Source organism: Taeniopygia guttata, chromosome 11 (genome assembly GCF_048771995.1).
Source record: "Taeniopygia guttata chromosome 11, bTaeGut7.mat, whole genome shotgun sequence".
Taxonomy (NCBI): domain Eukaryota; kingdom Metazoa; phylum Chordata; class Aves; order Passeriformes; family Estrildidae; genus Taeniopygia; species Taeniopygia guttata.
Window position 1 is genome coordinate 13452805 of NC_133036.1, and position 18704 is coordinate 13471508.

The 18704-nt window shown below is 40.0% G+C and overlaps 1 protein-coding gene across 2 annotated transcripts in view; it reads right to left on the bottom strand.

Annotated features, from left to right (window-relative positions):
* The window catches only part of LONP2 (lon peptidase 2, peroxisomal), a 36785-nt gene extending 18588 nt beyond the window's left edge, over positions 1–18197 (bottom strand). The window contains exons 1-10 of one of the 2 annotated variants that reach the window (XM_004176230.6): positions 17957–18197; positions 17029–17263; positions 16233–16364; positions 14911–15033; positions 14010–14170; positions 13708–13802; positions 12181–12439; positions 6441–6582; positions 1127–1277; positions 467–593 (exon numbers count right to left, since the gene is read on the bottom strand). In XM_004176230.6, the coding sequence (XP_004176278.4) occupies positions 467–593; positions 1127–1277; positions 6441–6582; positions 12181–12439; positions 13708–13802; positions 14010–14170; positions 14911–15033; positions 16233–16364; positions 17029–17263; positions 17957–18189 (1658 nt within the window). In that variant the 5' untranslated portion in view covers positions 18190–18197. The remainder of the gene's footprint in view (positions 1–466; positions 594–1126; positions 1278–6440; positions 6583–12180; positions 12440–13707; positions 13803–14009; positions 14171–14910; positions 15034–16232; positions 16365–17028; positions 17264–17956) is intronic. The other variant, XM_072934521.1, reaches the window with a different exon arrangement.
* Positions 18198–18704: the final 507 nt, after the last annotated feature.

The following is an 18704-nucleotide window of genomic DNA, read 5'->3' on the forward strand; positions in this document are numbered from 1 at the left end:
TAGAAACTATTTATAAACCCTGTATTTTAATTTTTTAAATCTATTTCAAAATTGAAACAAATGTACCCATCAAATCACAAGGAAAAAAAGGAAGTGTAATTTCCATTTTTTGTATGAAAATGATAGAAATGTAACTTGGTTCTTTAAACTGCATGTCGTCTGCTGCCAAGCCCATGGCTTCACACAGTGCAGCCACACCAGCCTCAGGTATTCCTGTTTATTCACAGGGTCTTGGCAATTGTGTCAACACAACTGATTGTGAGCCATACCTGGAGATCAAGAGCTAGGAATTCTCTACAGAAAAGATGTTCCCTAGAGAAGACAAGAGCTAGGGAAAGAGTAATTCCATAAGCTACCAACTGCTGAACTGCTGAAGTTACTAAAGACAATACATATTAGGTATTACCACTCCATAAACTGATTTATAAAAGAAGGTCTTTAAATTGAAAGCAATGAACAGATTTACCTGGTAATTATGCCCAAAGTGGTTACTTGAGGAATCTGTATTTGCTGTGGAGTCAGACCATGTAGTTCAAGCTGTTTAGGAATCAAGTGTCTATGTGCAATTTCAATTTTTTCTTCTTGTGTGTATCCTTAAAAAAACAAAAAAGGCATGTATTTATTAACAAGCTTTTTGCTTAGACACTACAAAATAATCAAATCTCTTATCATTTACAATTCTACCTGATTGAATGTAAGAAAAAATCTCCCCCAGCTATAATTTACAAGGCTGTTGATATGATCCTTTGTGGCTATTCATAACTTCATGCAAACAAGAAGAGATTTTTAGTGTTTCAAAGACCACATTCTCCACTGGAATTTTAAAAAGATGCATCAGCCAATTGACCATTAGAATACAGACAAATCAGTGAAGGAAAATATAATTACAGAATGTATCCATGTATCACCACAGACCTGGAACTGAATTTACCCGAGTGCAATTCTAAAAACTATTCTTGTGACAGAGGCCACAGCAGAGGCATCCTGCCTTGTCCCTTTGAATGACCCCAGCCATGCACTGCAGACTCCTGGCAGGCTTTCCTTTTTACCTTTTATTTCAGCAAGAACACCCCAAACTTGTTTAAGGAGCTGCAATAGCCACGTAAGGAAGGCACTACAGTGTTACCTGGCACCTGGATGACCTCCATTCTGTCCAGCAGGGCGGGTGGGATTGTAGCTGTAGTGTTGGCTGTAGCTATGAAAAGCACTTGGGACAGGTCAAAGGCTACGTTTAGGTAGTGATCCGTGAAACTGTGATTTTGTTCTGGATCCAAGACCTCAACAAGAGTGAACACAAAAGTCACACAATTGTTCAATCAGAAGTAAATAAAATATGCATATTTTTATTATATTCCATTTGGATCTGTCAAATCTGACTTTACAGTAATAAAATACATTGTGGATCTCACTACATCCTGGCCTTACTGGGAGTACTCTGTGACTACATGTCACATCATATGTACAGTTCAAAAGCCTCTTCCCCATGAGTTGTTCCTGCCCTTTTCTAGAGGTGCTGCATTTCTCCAGCCATTAACACCTCCCCTAAGCTGCCTCTCCATGACCTTTCACGCGTGGTAGAGTGGCCCTTCAAGGACTCACAGCAACCTTGGAAAAGCAGCCCATGTGGTCCCACGGAACAAGGAGAATTCTCCCAAGTAGTCCCTGACTCCAACCCTCCCCTGTTGCTGGCAGCTCTCTTACTTGAAGCTTACTTCTTCCTCTCACACCAGTCTGTGAGATCTCTGTTGTGAGACCAAGGGGAAGAACACAATCCCAGCCGTACCTGCTGTCACAAAATCACCTGCCCCACTCTTTCTGCTTTGTCCAGCCGTTGTTACTAAAGGAGGAGTACAAGTTCTTATTGTCCATGACATCCCACGCAAGCTCTGACCCTTGGCGAGCCCTGGCCTTCCCAACACAATCATTTTTCTTTTTGTTTCAAAACAACAGAGACAAAACTGAACAAGCACTGCAGAACAAAAACACACAGCCTGACCAACCTCAAAAATTTACTGAACAGGTAGAACTAGGGCTTCAATAACTGTGTTGTCTTCCTATTGCTTTTAGTACAACTTATGTGTACAAATGCAACACTTGCCTAGATTTAAGATTAGGTGACAGATATTCAATACATATGTGGAACATGAGGGTACTGAGATGCTGGTCTGTAGATTTTTTTAACAGTGCCACAAATGGGAAGTTCATTGTACACAGCAATGTACTCCTGGTTTTTCTATCACCTGTGAACCACCTTTGCTTCACATCCCCTTGAAGTACAGCCACACTTCCTTCCCAAATGATGAATGGTCAATGCTACACACCCACACGAATAATTCTCATGTCACAAATAATGGGACCCAAGCATCTCCTGAGAAACAGCACTCCACTGTCAAAATAACTTATCTGCCTACACCCAAATGAATGCACACAACATGAATTATAGCCAAGAACAGTGTTGATAATTAAGATACAACAACTGAATTTGAAGACTTTTTTGATAGTTATAAAAGAAACAATTCTGAATTTTCATTACTCTTAAATTCTCCTCAGGCTTTGAAAACTGCAAAAAATATTTTGAAAAAAATTATAATCAGAGCAAACTTAAAAAATTCTTCTATTACAGAATGCCAGAATCACAGCTGACTTTCCCAAAAAACAGAATAAATTTGGATTTTATTTTGAAGTGCTATGCAGATTTAAGAGCAGTTACACATTCCCCTTAATAGTGAAATCTTAAAACATATTGAAGCATATGCTTTCATTCTGAACCTAAGGCTGCTGGAACTCAGTGAATACCATTGTGCACTGGCTCTAAGCTATTCAAAAGCTTTTCTTACCCTCTTCAGTAATAAGCTGCTGTCATTTACTCCCTTCTTTACAAAAAAAGACAAAGTATCCTAACAAGTCAAGTCCACTGATGCATAATTCAGAGAGGTGCTTTACCTCAGCCAACCTCCAGTCCAGCCCTAAACTATAGGGAGACACAACAACAGGCAGGGAATGCAAGCACAGCAGCTACAAACTGACTTCAAAATAAGCAGGTCTATACAAATATTATTTCCCACTCAAAGTCCACTCTTCCAAATTTTTCTGAACTGTTTTAAACAGCTAATCCTAATTCAACCTACTCTTTTTTTAAATACTGATATTTCCACAGAATTCTAGTCTATCAGCTGAAGTGTTTGCAAGTAATTCCAAAGCTGCTGAAAAACAATGCATTCTGACAGACGAAACTGACATCCTGACACATGTTTCTTTCTCCTTCTAGTCTGCAACTAGAAATCCTTATGAACCCTGTTAAGTGCCAAGCTGGTGATTGGAAAGTTATACAAAATATTGATGCTGTACTCACATGCAAAAAATACTATTCAATAAAGATAAAGTAAACTGTAATCCAAACCAACTCAGATTATATCTAAAAATGTGAATTATCTGAGATTTTTTACAAGGGCTGGAGAACCTCTGGACTCATGATTCTTTATCATGGTAACTGTTTTTTAGAAGAGGCTACAAATCAATCCTGCCTATGTATTTCAAACAGACTGTCCAAAGCAAATAGAACTGTTCTTCAGTTAGGTATCTGTGCTGAAGTTCAAGTTCAAAAGTTTTCCCAGATATTCAACTAATACAGAAATATGAAGTACAAAAAGAACATTCAGTGCACAAAATATCTTGGCTAATTTATGACAGATAGCTGACATGCATACAAAGGCTTCTCTGTAACAGCTTTTTATTACCACAAAATTCAGAATAAATTCCATGAACATTTAATTGCCTGGCTACGCTCCTGGTCTAATTTCCCTGCATACAAATAGTCACTATCAGGCACTTGGATCCATTTCTGTTTTCTTCTCTTTTTAACAGAGGTCATCTAAATTTAGACTAAAATATTCCTTTGTTAATGAACAGTAACTGGAAATAGGAAGACATTCTGTCTTGCTGAAGCAACAGCCCTGCAGAAGCATTAGAAGTAAACACATATCCAGCAATTAGAAGGCACCAAGCTTTGCTCCCAAGCTCATAGGGATGGCAATTTTCTTCCTGAACTTGCCCTGTCGTGGACAGCAAGAATTTAACACACCTACACACAGGAATAAAGGTTGGGCCTTTCATACTTAATGATGGCACTTACCAGACAAGCAGCAGTGTGAACAGCAAATGCAGCAGTTAGGTGACCACTGACTGCTGTTTGCTCTCCAGCATAACAGCCACCTTTGCTCACTCCAGATAGGACTTTCCAACCACATAAACCACGAGAAGCAGATGAAAATGTAGCAATTATGTCCAGCCATGAGCTGTCCATTAGAAGAGGTAAAGCACCTGCTTCAGGATGTTTAGCCAGCAGTAGAGAGATATAAAGATCTCACAGGGGAGCAGCCCAGCCATAGTTAATAGAGCAATTATTTCTCCAGATGCACCTAATGGGCAATTAGCAGGGCTTACATAAACCATGCAGCCCAGGCAGGGGGATGTGAACCTTACAAGGCTCAGCTGCAAAAATCCATGGACAGGAGCAGAGCATCCCTAAGAATGTGGTTTTAAAAGATGGAAAAATAGAAACATCTCAAAGCAGCAATGGAGTACCCAGAATTCAAACACAACTACTTAAACAAGTATTAATTAAATTTGTTTTCCTTCACAAATGACACAATAGAAAACTACAAATCTTCTCTACTGAAGGGCAGGGAATGAAAAAAAAAAAAACCAAAAACAAAAAACCACCCCAAAACTCAGCAAAGGTTGAATAAAATTGCCAATATTAATATACAGAGCTAGATTAATGATTGGAACACTCTTTCCAATAAATCCCAAATCATTGTGTCTGGTGTCTGCATAGCAAACAACAGCCAGATAAACAGAAAAATTTGATTTTCAGGTATTTTTATCCATCCATTGACTAGAATTAGAACAGCTTAGTTCAAGTATTTAAAAGACCAATGACAGGAGAGGTATCAGCAAACTCAGAAACAGAGAGAATTACACTTTCAGCAAAGTGTAAATAAAATTCCCCAGGGGAATACTACAAGGAATAATGTATTTATTACACTTCCGTGCTTGTTTTCTTTGCACTTTGAGGCCCTTCATGCACCCTAAAAAAGTGTACTACACGCTTGAGAAATGCACAGGTAAAGGACAGTAACTGTCATTTTTGAAAGCTAAAGAAGTGAAGACATGTTCTTTTCTAGCACATTTAAATTACTACTAGTTCATGTTAACATGCAAAGATCAAAACAGAGCTCTCAAACCACAGCCTGTTCATGCACCCATTTTCAAAGAACTCGTTTGCCTTGTCAAAACAATCATTTTCTACTATCTAGCAGGAAGAAAATAATGATGTTTGTAGGAAGTCAATTGACACTTCATTTGCAGAATGTCATGTAGCATCCAGATGAGCTCATGACACCTTAATTTAAGTAGCATTTTTCATATTTAAATCACTGCATTAAGCACTGTCAGTCAAGACAGTCATTAGAATGACTCTGTAGGCAAATACTATCGGAACCACTTTCACTCCCACCTACTAAAGCTACCACACCTCAGGTCTGACAACTGAGATGCTTCTAGGATTATGCCCTAAGTCACTTCTGTGAATGTGAGCCAGGCTAGCTCAAAAAATGTGGCTATTTTTTATTAATGCTTCTCCTTTTGACTGAAACAGGTACAGAACCATGCCAGAAGCAGTGCAGCTGCAACAGTGGGAATGTGGCAGTCCCTAGGGCCAGAGACAACACAAAAAAGAAGGCAGAGTGTAAAACCACAGCAGTACAAGGAATCTCTAAGCATGCACAATACTAAAAACCACCACATGCATTAGTGCTGCATCTGCCCTGGCAGCCTCAACAATTCAGCCTGGCCCAGCCCTGCTGTGCCAGCACCTCCCTCATTCCCTCCTCTGCCATCCATGCTGGCACAGAACAATGGACATAGCCTTTTTTCTGCCCAGGGAAGGGCAATGCTTTGTCTCTTCCCCACACCTGAGGACATGCTCCTTCTCTCCAGCAAACTGCTAGAATAAAAGCACTGAATGGGCACAAATCAGCAGAAAAAAGAATTGTAATGGGATATCTCATCACACTGCAGAAAACGGATATTGGGATGAAGGCTATGACAACTCCTTACTTCTGTCTGCTACATGATACCTCAAGCTTGCAAGGCACAGGTCTCAGTTCATCTTCCTCATGATCCAGTTCTGGCCTAAATCTGTCCTTGTGTTCAAGTACAGCTCACTGAGATTTCTATGTTACTTAGCCACCATGTAACACCATCTGCGTTGTACCAAAGGAACTGACAGAAACCCACCCATGTCAGAACTCAGCAGCCGATATCTGAATAACAGAGTTGGCATTCTCAGGCCTTCTTTTGTCCACTGAATCTTCTGAGTCCAGTTTAATTCTTTTAAAATTCAAATGAAACAATGCTTGCAGTTTAACACCTCTTACCTCAAGCAAGGCTGCTGCAGGATCCCCCTGCAAGCTCTTTGCCAGCTTATCCACCTCATCCAAGAGGAAAACAGGATTGTTCACCCCAACAGTCTTCAGCCCGTTGATGATCCTGCCAGGCATGCTGCCCACATAGGTGCGCCTGGAAAGGAAAGGAGATGGGGAAAGAGGATGGTGACACGAGGAAAAGGAGGAGCAACATCAAAAATATAAATAAAACTCCAGGCAAAATAGAAGAACAAGGAGCACTGCAATAATTCTTGCTTTTTTTTGCAAATATTTGTGAAATATTTGATAAAATTATGGAATATACAACGGAGCTAATACAAGCAATTGTGGCAGCAGAGGAAAATTTAAGTTCCATGGTAAACTAGCTGGTCTGCAAAGATAATAATTTGCATTAAAGTGTATCCAAACTTTACAGCTTGTGGACATCTTAACATGTTCCAGTACCATAATCCTTGTACTATAAGAACAAGCAGAAGCAGATTTGGGAACCTCATTAATACAAACATTTTCATAATTACAATGCTGGGATTTTGTCATCACAACAGAGTTCACACAGCATGTTACAAAAGAGAGCAAAATTCCAATTATGCTGAACTGTGAATGTCCCCTTGACAGCATGGTTTAATAAACACCCAACAAAAATAACTGTATTTACTGTCATTTAAATATAAAATGAAAAGCTGAACATTGCAACGAAACAAAAAATTGCAAGTTTGAATTTATTTAGCAAATCAGTAAAATTTTTTTCCACAACACGCACAGAGCAGAACTACATTTTACAGGTGTATGTAACCCTTGTTTGCTGCATTTATCACACTCATTTCTGCTTGTGCCATAACTACTGAAAATACTATAATTAAGAGCATGAAGTTCCAAGAAGAAAGAGATACATTAATTGCTGAATTACAGTATCTAGCTCATGACCCCCACAAAGCAGACAAGCAGAACAGGCCTGTTTTGCTATACAATCTGGTTTATTACTGTCCAAAATAAACAGGATGACATTTACAAAGATGAAACAAAAAATACCATGGGACTAATTTCAAAAAATACTAGAGATGACTTTAAATATATAAAAAAACCCCAAAACCAGAATCCAAACCACACAGCAATGGTGTCAATTCCATGCAACAGTTAACCACTGAAGAAACAAATTGCAATATATAAAATTTAATTTTAATTTAATTCTAGATCTGATAAAAAATAAAAGGTTTTAAGATCTTCTAAATAGCCAGCAATGCAAGAGAAATTCAGTTGCCTGGTACCACCTTCTTGAGGCAGCTGTTAAAGACTGAAGCAGTCAGCAGGCAACAGTTCCTCACTTCAGTGCTTTTGTGTAGTCTTAATGTGCAGCAAGGGAGCGGATTGCTGTCACGGAGGGTGTGCTGTGGAACGTTCATTACAGATCAGGGCTCTGCATGGGGAGCTATTACACAGCCAGCCTGCCTCCTCCTCCTCCATCTGCACACCCACAGCCTTGCCAAGACAGGGAAAGCATTCTACAGAGTGCAATCAGAAAATGAGGAGACTGAATCAGAGCTAGAGTTCACAGAAGTGAATCATTTACCAGTGTAAATAAATGTGTCAGTGTAGCAGTTTCGGTATTTCTTTGGTTTTGGGGGATTTGTGGTTTTTTTTGTTTTTGTGGTTTTGGGTCTTGTTTGGTGGTGGTAGTTTTGTTCTCTGGGTTGTTTCTACCACAAGGTGCTCACTGCACTAAAGAATAATTTTTTATGCTTCAGAGACAATGTAGCCCAACTGTTTCAGTATTTTGCTTAACACAGTAATAGGGTAACATAAGTAGGTAAACATCAAACACTCCTTGTTCTTGCTTCCTACTTTATTCTCAAGTGCATGCGATAAAACATTACATGCATTACATGCATTTTAATGCATGTTTGTGTTTTTAGATACACAGTTTTACTTGGTCCTTTTGAATCCTATAAAGATTTGAGCTCTCCATGTTCCATTGAGTTTTAAGCAAGAGGCTGGTTTATAAACAAAATGAAGGCAAACAGATGCAATCATCTAAATCTGTAGTACCTCTTCATTTATTAGAGATGGGCCAATACCTATTTTATTATACTATTAATCAAATGCTTGAGATCTCCAAAATTATTAGGGGAACACATCTCAACAAAAGAATCCTTGGTAAGGCAGGCCCTGCAGGTATTTACATATAAAACCAGCCAGAATATATCAAAATTACAAGCAGATATGGCCACTTATCTGCCTGGCTGTTAACCTTTGCCTTGTAAGATGTGAAACTAAATGCTAATGTTTAGGAACACTATCACTGAATGTGATGTTGATTTCATTATTTTTGCTAGGGTTGAAAGGAGGTTAAACAATATGCTACATTGCTTTACTCGTTTTGTGATGCAGTTTCTTTCCCTGCATTAAGCCCAGAGGACAGTCAGCTTTCCCCACTCAAAACAGGAAGCACAGAGCAGGCTTCCTACTTACCTCACTTGTGTAGCAACACTTAAAAAACCCAACCCCTTGAAAGCTCCAGGCAGAGGTCTGCAACTTAGTAATCTTTTTATATAGTTTCAGATCAGTGAAAAAGCACCTTTAAACAAAACCTTAGAGTGGTATAGTATGTCATCAGGCACTGTGTATCCTAGAAAATGCAAGAAAAACAGCTGGGAAATCTAACCTTCTCAGTTCTCCCAAAGTAAACTGGGAAAGCCTGGGACACAGAACCCTTGAAGCAGTGGTAGTATTATTGAAAGAAAGAAACAGGACTCACTTTCTTCACAGTGATCTCAAGACGAATAGTTTTAAATAATTTTTAACTGCAGGGCCAGAAAAGGATAACAAAGTTAACACCACTATTTCTGAATGTCCTTGCACAAGGTCACAGCCTTTTTGGTTTTTTTTGGGGTTTTTGTTGTGCAAGGCCAGAGATTGCATCCACTCTAGGGCTTTACAAATCTACCTCTGCTTTGTACTTGTCTAACAAAGCTCACTCCTCTCATGGGTGAAGCTGTTTGAAGTTCTTCTGGTGCAACAAGGCCTGTGCAGGGAAGTTCTGCCAGCACAGCTGTCCTGGTAAGGAATCCCACCTCTGCTCAAACAGGTGCACCAAAAAAGTCTTCAGCAAAGGCCTAAGCCACAAGTGAGCTGTCCAAGCTTTTGAAACTGCAGAGCAGTGGTAATATAAGAAGGAGTGCTTCACATGAAGGTGAGAAAGAAGAGCTTCACACTTACCTCATCAGCACCACTATATATAAATGGCACAATTACATTTTTCCTTTCAGAAATAGAAAAACACACAACAGAGAAGATCATACATTTCCTGTGTGATACAAAATATCAGTACCCAGGAGATTTTCTTAAAGCAATGAGCTTCTTGGAAAAAAGTTCTAAATCACCCTTCAGAGTGGCTTGTGGTATTTTTTCTTTTCTTTTTTTTTTTTTTTTAAAAACAAGTAAACAACAAATGTAAACCAACATACTTTAACATATGGTATAGATGAGTGATAAATACAGACAACAGCTGAAGGATGTCTGATCAAGGAGCTCTGGTTTTGTACCAAGAGGATGATTTCATTTTGGGAATACAAAATGAATGCTTTATATTTAACAATATATATATAAAGTAACAATACTTGCTACTCCACTCAATCAGCGAAGGATTCCCAAGCTCCAGGTGCAGGCACATGATCCCCAGTGAAATGGCCAAACCTGGGCAGCTCCAATGGCCACGTTTACACATCAGGTGGGACAGCAGTTACTGAGACACCGCAGCCCATCCTGCTGCTCTCCAAGAGCTCTGTCTGCTGAATCTCTTGGTCTGCTCCTTTCACCAAAGTGGCCCAAGTGAATGCTATTTCAGGCACTGTTTGCTTGCAAGTCAAGCTGAAACAGTTCCTTTTCCATGTTCTAGTACATTTGGTACATTTTTCTACATGTTCAGTACATCAGTAGGCACATACAGTACTGTTCTCCTGCAATGTTAATGGAATTCTTAACTGAAGCCCCAAAGCCTAATAAGGAGCTTTTAGAAGAAAAACAGTGTTTTCTAAGGTGTAATATTAGAAAATCAGCCTGCTCCACAGTGAAACCCAGAAAACAACAGTCTGTGTCTCCTCCACTTCCAGATCACCTCCCCCTGACTGCCAACGTGGATTCACCGGTCTAGGAGTAACTTGAAGGATTTATTCACACAGAAGGACATTACAGGGCTGTACACAAAAGCTGTAGTTCAAATCTGATTAAATCTTATCCTGAGACGAAGGAAAACAAACCAAAGCAGAATTTAAAATCCAGTATGCAACAGGTGTGTTTTAGTTATAAAAAACTGAAAAAAGCAGTTGGCTACAAAGGACTCCTGGTACCAACTGCTCTAAAGTTCATTTTTAAATTATACGCTTGCTTGTTGAACAGTAACCACACAATATTCTTGCTAATTCCTGATTACATTTTTCTTTGCTGGTGAAAAATAAAATCTCTTAGCAAATATTTCCCATTGGCTAATTTCATACACTTTTTAATATGAAATTTGTAACAGCCTCTAACATGAAATAGTAACTTAATAATGCCCTCAAAAATGTGTGACAGCCACAAGCAGCTGAATTAAAAAGCTTTTTAGAGGCTCTCTCATATGACTCTCCCTGTCTTTACTCTTTATGAGGTCTAAGCACAAGATAGGAAGTTTGACTTTTGTTTAAAATGTCAAGCTCAAGATGTGGTTTCCCTGTTACAAAGGGTTGAGTCCTGCTCTGCTCTGGAAAAGTTACTTTCCATAAAGCTGAGTATTCCACAGCCTCTAGTGGCTTCACTTCGAATAGCACATCATGTCGAGTCATTTTAAGTTGTTTTTAGGACATTCTATTTTAGGTATATCCTACTGAGAGTAGCTACATAGCCACAGGGCAAAATTAACTGTTAGATGGCATAAAAAAAACAACTGATAGCTTTAATTCACTGTATTCACCTCCTGCTGTAAGGAGACATTTTATTGAATAACATGACTTAAAAAAGAAAACCTGACTAAAATTCATTCTTCCAGATTTCCTACACTACATGCAATAAGCATAAAATATGTGTAATGGAAACAAAAATGCTGCACTGATGCTTGGTAGTTACCTATCCCTACTGCCCATTATGCTTCCAGGTGCAAGGATTGAGGAATGGACTAATAGAAATTTAAAAGACTAAGTAGTAGGTACATAAAGAGCCCAACATCAAAAACTCTTCTAGGGAATGTCATCCAAAAAATCTCCTTTGAAACCTGCCAGCTTAGGTGTTCTTGCATAAATCTCCTTTTGAAATAGGAAAACAGTGCACAAACAAGTCTATTGCTATCCTCTAGCAACTTTCATGTATCACTCCTAGTTTCCTCTTGTCTTTCAGCATAAACATGGTTATGAAGGAATGTATTGAAATCCTTACATCTCTTTTAAAAAGCAGAAAAATCAAGAGTTTGCATTAAACTGTCTACAGAATTTTACTTCGAAGTGCTAAAATAACTGAAGATGAAATCCATTCCCTATGAAAATAAAGGGCAGCAGCAGAAGGAAAGAATAAAGACTATACCACAACACTAAACATCCATTCCCATTAAAATTCTCTCTGAAGTAGTAGCACTGAATACCAAGGAAAATCAATAAATACCTACCATTGTTTAATAGAAGTAAAATTTCTCTGTGTTAGCTGAACAATGAAAACAATCAAGACATTCTGCAAAGAAAAAAATGCAATTAGGAAAACAAGAAGTAATTACCTGTGGCCTCGAATATCAGACTGATCACAGACGCCTCCTAAAGCAATTCTGTGGAATTCTCTACCCAAAGTCTTTGCAATTGATCTTCCAACACTGGTTTTGCCAACTCCTGGGGGCCCCACAAAACAAAGAATGGGTCCCTTGAGGTTGTTTTTAAGCTGTCGCACAGCCAAGTACTCCAAAACTCTCTTCTTCAACTTCTCCATGGCGTAATGGTCATTGTCCAAAACAATGCGAGCTGCACGGATTTCCAGGCGATCTGGCATCGACAACAGCACACAGATCAGCACATGTACCTTAAAATGGAAACAACTGATTCTACAGTGGAAATAGATACCTTCATCAGGGCAACCCCCCAACTCACATATATTTCAGACAATCTTTTCTAAAACAAAAGTATTAAAGTTTTCTTTAATTTCCTCCTTTAAGAAAGAAATTTGACCTTAGCTAGACAGATTATAGTACTGAAAATGACACAGCACTGATAATGACAACCAAGGCTAAAATAATTATCATGATTTTCTATTTCTGTATTCATGTGTGTTTTTATTCACTGTAGCTACAGAGTTCAAAGTAGCAATCACATGGGTCATACTCACAAACTTTGCTTAAAGTAAAAACACCAAACTTCACATGACACAGCATAATTTTAAAAGATCAAAGAGCAACTTCCACCAAAAACCTTTCCGCTAGGACATGACTGTCAACAAACATTTTACTCATTTGGGTATTCTTTGAATAATACTGTGAAGTACATGTAAGCAGATCTTTTTACAATTTAATGATTAAAGAAAATATTTACAAGATTTGTAAACAGCCAGGGCTCTATTTCAAACCAGCAACAATTCACCACTACAAATAGCACCAGAAGGGTAGAGATGGACATGCAGGTGTGCTAAGTCCACCTTGTGCAAAGTAATTTTGCCCACTTCACCTACTTGTGCTGGTCAGTAGGAGATGTCTGTCAGTCCTGTTTGGTTTCCTATTCTCCCCTCACTCTCATTTTTACACACTGTATCTGTATTAACAGTATCACCTTCTACTCACAACTTCAAAAACTATGGTACAAATCAGACACTGACTCAGTTTTTCTACTGCACCCCAAGCTGTAATTATTAAAATTAACTACAACTGTGCTTTTTTATCCTTTTGTTTCTTACCAGACTTGCTTAAGATAAACCAAAATCTTCTTCAGAAAGACCAGTATTATAGAAATCTCCAAAAGGGTTTTTTGTCTAACATATAAAAAAATAATTAGATGCTCATTTCTTTGATACATACTGTCACAATTTGCAATTATTAACACCTTCATTTTTTAATGGTGCTATTCTTAACGATTTTTAAATCCACATTCTTAGATATACAACTGATCTACACAGGCTATTCAGTGTACAGCTCTCACTGAAGTCTAATGGTTCACCTGGCTTACAGTAACCTAACAACAATGTTTTTACACAACAGAACCAATTCACAGTGTTTACATGATAATGTTTCTGCATGAGAATCAACACTGTGAGAAGGGTTTACCTTTTGTACTCTTGTTCCATGGCAATTCTACCATCAGTTCCAAGTAATTTCTTGTCAAAGCATATTCTGGCATTGACTGAGGCATCTTCTTTAATCTGGAAATATAAGTATAGAATTCAAAAGGCCAACCAGAAATTAAATGCAAATGAAGCCTCTACTGCACCACAAGGCAGCAATTGCTGCCTGACGCTTAAAATCATTTCAAAAACACAACCAACATGAACATATATCAAACAAGGAAAAGGTCTGCAATATTTGTTCTAAATTTTAAAAGAAACCACCGTTTTAAAGCCTCCTCCTACCTTTTTATTTCTTTAAGACAAACTTTAAGAGCTTGTTCTGACATACTGGATGTTCTAATCTTTTTTTCTAGGATGACAACATCATCATGATCTTCTTCTTCCTCCTCATCTTCTGTAATGCTTCCATGACTGATTCTTCTATTAGGACGAATAGCTACAACCTGTGCAAGGGAAAGAGAGCCACAGAATTGCACCAGGTCTTGTTTTTTAAATAAGCTGTGTACTTTGGCTTTGAATGAAAATCATGGCAAAAACAAGTAAGGTGCACAGAAAAATTCAGAACTCCAGAAAGTTTTAACTCCAAAAATTAACTTCAAAAAATGTTATTGGTGCTACTTTAAAAAGTTACAGCTCTTAATATATTTCCTAAGTAAGTTTATCTTCTATCCTAAATTCACAAACAACACAAAACCGAAAGGAGCTATTTGTGATATTTTAAACACTGCAGCCCATCATATTAAGCAGAAAAATGGTTAAATCTCTCTTATCTGTTTTTATTTCTCAATGACTTCCCAGTTACTAAACTATTTAAGTGCAATAAGATGTAGCAAAAGTGAACAAGCTCCATTTTACAACACCCATTCTTTATCTGTAGTTCAAAAGCTGCCACTCATCTGCAGTGCCATCAGTAAGCAATATACCTTTCACTGCACACACCAGAACTCACTGAGTGCATACCATGTATGTGAACTGACACTTCAGAGGAATCTGAGCATTCACTTAATGTCACAAAGTGCTCAGACTAAAATAAAAATTAAACTAAAAAAAATTTAAATTAAGCCTAGACAGTTTTAAACAAGTATTTTGTCTTTTGTGCATTTACATAGCCAAAATTGCCACCTATGGCTACACATTAAACTTAGTTATAATTTTTAAGTATTCCAAATTTAAAGCTCCATACCCTTTTATCATCATCCTGTTTGGACTTTCTTGTTTTCTGAAGCAGTTTCAGGCCTTCAATCTGTCTAACAAGCAATGGTATGGTCATCTTGAACCGTTCTTCCAGCCTAACAGCATCTAAAATCTAAGAGCAAGGAGTTGTAAGCAGGCACCAAGTTCACAATGATGAGTCCTCACTCTGGGGAGGACTGCAAGGACATACCGCTACTGTCTTTTGACCAGAGGTATAGAATAGATGGATTTAGCAAGAAAAGCAAGGAGAACACAGTACACAAAATCTAGCCCTCAAGGGTCTGGATGCCTGAACTACAAAACACTTCAAACTATAGAAAATTCTCTTATCTTGTCTAGTTTTAAAACATTTCAGTATTTTAATTGCATTTTCTGTGGCAAATACTTATCAATGTTCTATTTTTCAATTACGGGGCCTCAGGAAAGAGATGGCCCTGTTAAAAAAATTACAGCATCATCTCCTTGGGTAACCCAGTGAAAAAAAAATCACCTTTGGCCTTATGATTTTGGTTCAGATTTTTTTGTTTCTGCTCCTCTGTATTTCCACAGCTTCCACTAGCTGCTCTTTAGAAATTCTTATAATGAAAAAGTGACACGCTAATAATTAATGTACCTTCCTCCAGCAGGATATTCAGCTATAGTACACACCTTCCCTTCAAATTACTGCATTAATTTCTACTTGTGGTGCTTTTAAACAACCTAACACACTATCAATTCCAGGCACAGCATAAGCAGTTAGAGAAAAGAAGGAACAACTTCCAAAACATAGCAAGCAAATACATAAATCAGATGAATAAGCACCAAGCCATAAAGATCATTCTTGCAGACTTACTTTGACATATGATAGAAATTTAACCACTCTCTCAGTGTTTAAAGAAACCCAGACTTCAAGATGTTTTAAAAATATTTAATTCTAATACTAAAAATATTTTAATTCTGAACTTATTAGTATTAAGGTATGTATAATGATCAGTCAGCTACGATAAGTAAGCAAAATTTCAACACAATCTTAAGGAAGATTTATCATTTTTACTATGGGAAGTGCATGGTCTACTTATTAATAAAACAAACCATTTCCAAGATTTCCCAACTACAGCTATTTACCTTAGGCGAGTTCTGCCATATGCATATACAAACACTTTAAACAACACCATCAGACCATTTTGCAATCATTCATGCTCAGCTGTAACACAAATCCCTGTTGGCATAATATTATCTCTGTACAGTCACAATTCCAAAATTACCTAAAAGTGACTGATTCTAAAAGATAGCAACACAAACTAGCACTAAAACCGCTGAAGAAGGCGATACCTGCAGCTTCTCTTGGTTGGTTGTTCGGATGATAGAGGTCAGGATATCTGGCAGAGCTTCTCTGGGCAGACTGTCCAGGAGACGCCGGAGCTTTGCGACTGCAGGCACGGACATATCCAGCATCTCAACCAGCTACAACACACAAGGAACAACGCTAACGCTGCTGTGCTCCTTCTGGAATGAGCTCAGTGCCCCTCTGACCCAAACACGATTGTGCCTTTCAGTGTGAAGCATGTCCAGGTAGTTTGCCAAAAAGCTACTGGAATATGTTCACCAAAAGTTCACAGATGAGGCACTAACTCAGAATAGAGCAGCAAGACTTTGAGTTTTCTGCTTGTTTCAGAAGTTCAAAAGTATCATTATTGTTTGTAGCATTTTTTTCAATACATACATCTCCTATTCCCCCCACATACCCCCATGAAAAACTTCCTCATGACTCTTTTTCAATACATCCTTTAAATTCTGATTCATAAGACTTCTATCATATATATTTTCTTATCTCTCTGTAAAAATTAATCAAATCTTTTACTAGAATGTATTTATAATATTCCTATATATGAAACACCAACTCATCATAGCACCAATGCAAGCAGTTGCACAAGATTCAGCTGCAATGAGCTGTGTAGACACCCTGGAACTTGGCATAGAAACTTCAAGCTGTAACAGCAACATTTATTTTGTAGGAGAAATACTGCTACTAGTCACTGAAAAATAGACAGAAAACAAGCTGATAGAAAACAAGTAAAGCCTAAGAATACCCACAGGTTATGTGACACACAATAATAAAACAAATTACCTGTACTGCATACTTGTAGAATTGTTCTGACAGCTCTCCAAGCTCCTCCTCAGATTTATGGCCATTAGTGAACTGCTCAAGTCGATCTAACTGCTGCACTTCAGCAACAGGATAGGGCTTCTCCTTCAGCAGCTGCAGGATCTGGAATCGGCAGAGGCCTGTCACCAGCAACGTGTAATGGGGCTTGGGCCAGTTGCTACCAACCACCTGAACTGCCAAGGCAGCAGTACCAATCCTAAAAACAGATCAAATCCTTGTATTATCTGTCATCTTCCACAGAACATATTGTGTACTCCTTAGCCCAAGCAACCAAGCTATATGTTGAACACAAATGAGTTAAGTTGAAAACGAAGTACTATAATATCAGTCATGCAATTTAGAAACATATGTAATTTCTTCATAATAATGGATCTGGATGTGGACAGGCACACTGACATTTCTGTTAAGCATTATACACTGAGAAATGGGAGTAATGACGATTCTTCACTGAAATTCCTGGCCTTGACCTGAATCAATGTCTCAGATCGCCGTACCTATTGAAGCAGATTTACAACAGAAGTTATTTTCTTGCAACATCTTACTAAGTCCACTGATACGATAAAGTTCAGAGAGTAAGGTTTACATCATGTTGGTTTCACCAGACAGAAATACGATTTGTTTTCATTCTATGTGAGCTAAGTCAATACTTTGTTACCTATCAGGTGAAAAAGCCAAAGGTTAACAGCTGCGACAACCCTAGAGCAGCGTTCTTTCGTCTTCTTCTGCTCGTTCACCTTAGTCTCTTTTCAAACTTCCCCTCCGGCCAGCCCGTCCCGGCACCTCGCCCGCGGTCGGTTGTGGGCCCAGGCTTGGGGGGGCGGGGGCCGGGGGGCCGGGCTGGGCTCGGGGGGACCCCCGGGCCGCGAGGGAGAGCCGGGCCGAGCCGCACCTGTGCAGGTTGGGCAGGTCGTCGCAGTCGGAGGTGGGGTCGCTGGTGTTGGGGATGACGCCGATGATGGTGCTCCGCAGCGAGGTGCCCTTCAGCAGCCGGCTGCGCACCAGCTGCATGTTGCGCGGCGAGTCCACGCTGGTGCGCATGGTGGAGCCGGGCAGCAGCACGCTCTCGTGCGTGAGCAGCAGCGGCAGCCGGGTGGGGATCTGGATAGCACTGCCCGCAGCCATGGCTGCTCACACCCTCCCCCTGCCCCGCGCCCCTCACAGCGGCCCCGCTGCCATGGCCGCCCGGCCCCTCACGCCGCGGCCCCGCCCGCTACGGGCGCCGGCAGGGACCGGCCGCGCGTCCCGCCCGCTGCGCCCCCTGCCGGCGGCGGCGGCCGCGCTGCCCCCGGCCCGGGCCCGGCGCCGAATCGTTCCGGCCGCTCCCGAGGCGTTCCCGCCGCTCCCGAGGCGCTCCCGCCGCTCCTACTGCCGCTCCCGCCGCTCCCGAGGCGCTCCCGCCGCTCCCGAGGCGCTCCCGCCGCTCCTACTGCCGCTCCCGCCGCTCCTACTGCCGCTCCCGGCGCCTCTCGGGCCCGGTCTCCTTGCAAACACCGAGCCGAGTCGGGTCCCCTCCGTCCCCTTCAGTCCCCCGAGGCCGCTGTGCCGCCGGCAGGTGTCAGGCTGACACTGGCAATGGGTGTGGGCTGTGAGCGCTGAATGAGTGCTGAGGGCTGCAACACTGGACAGGGAGCGTGCGA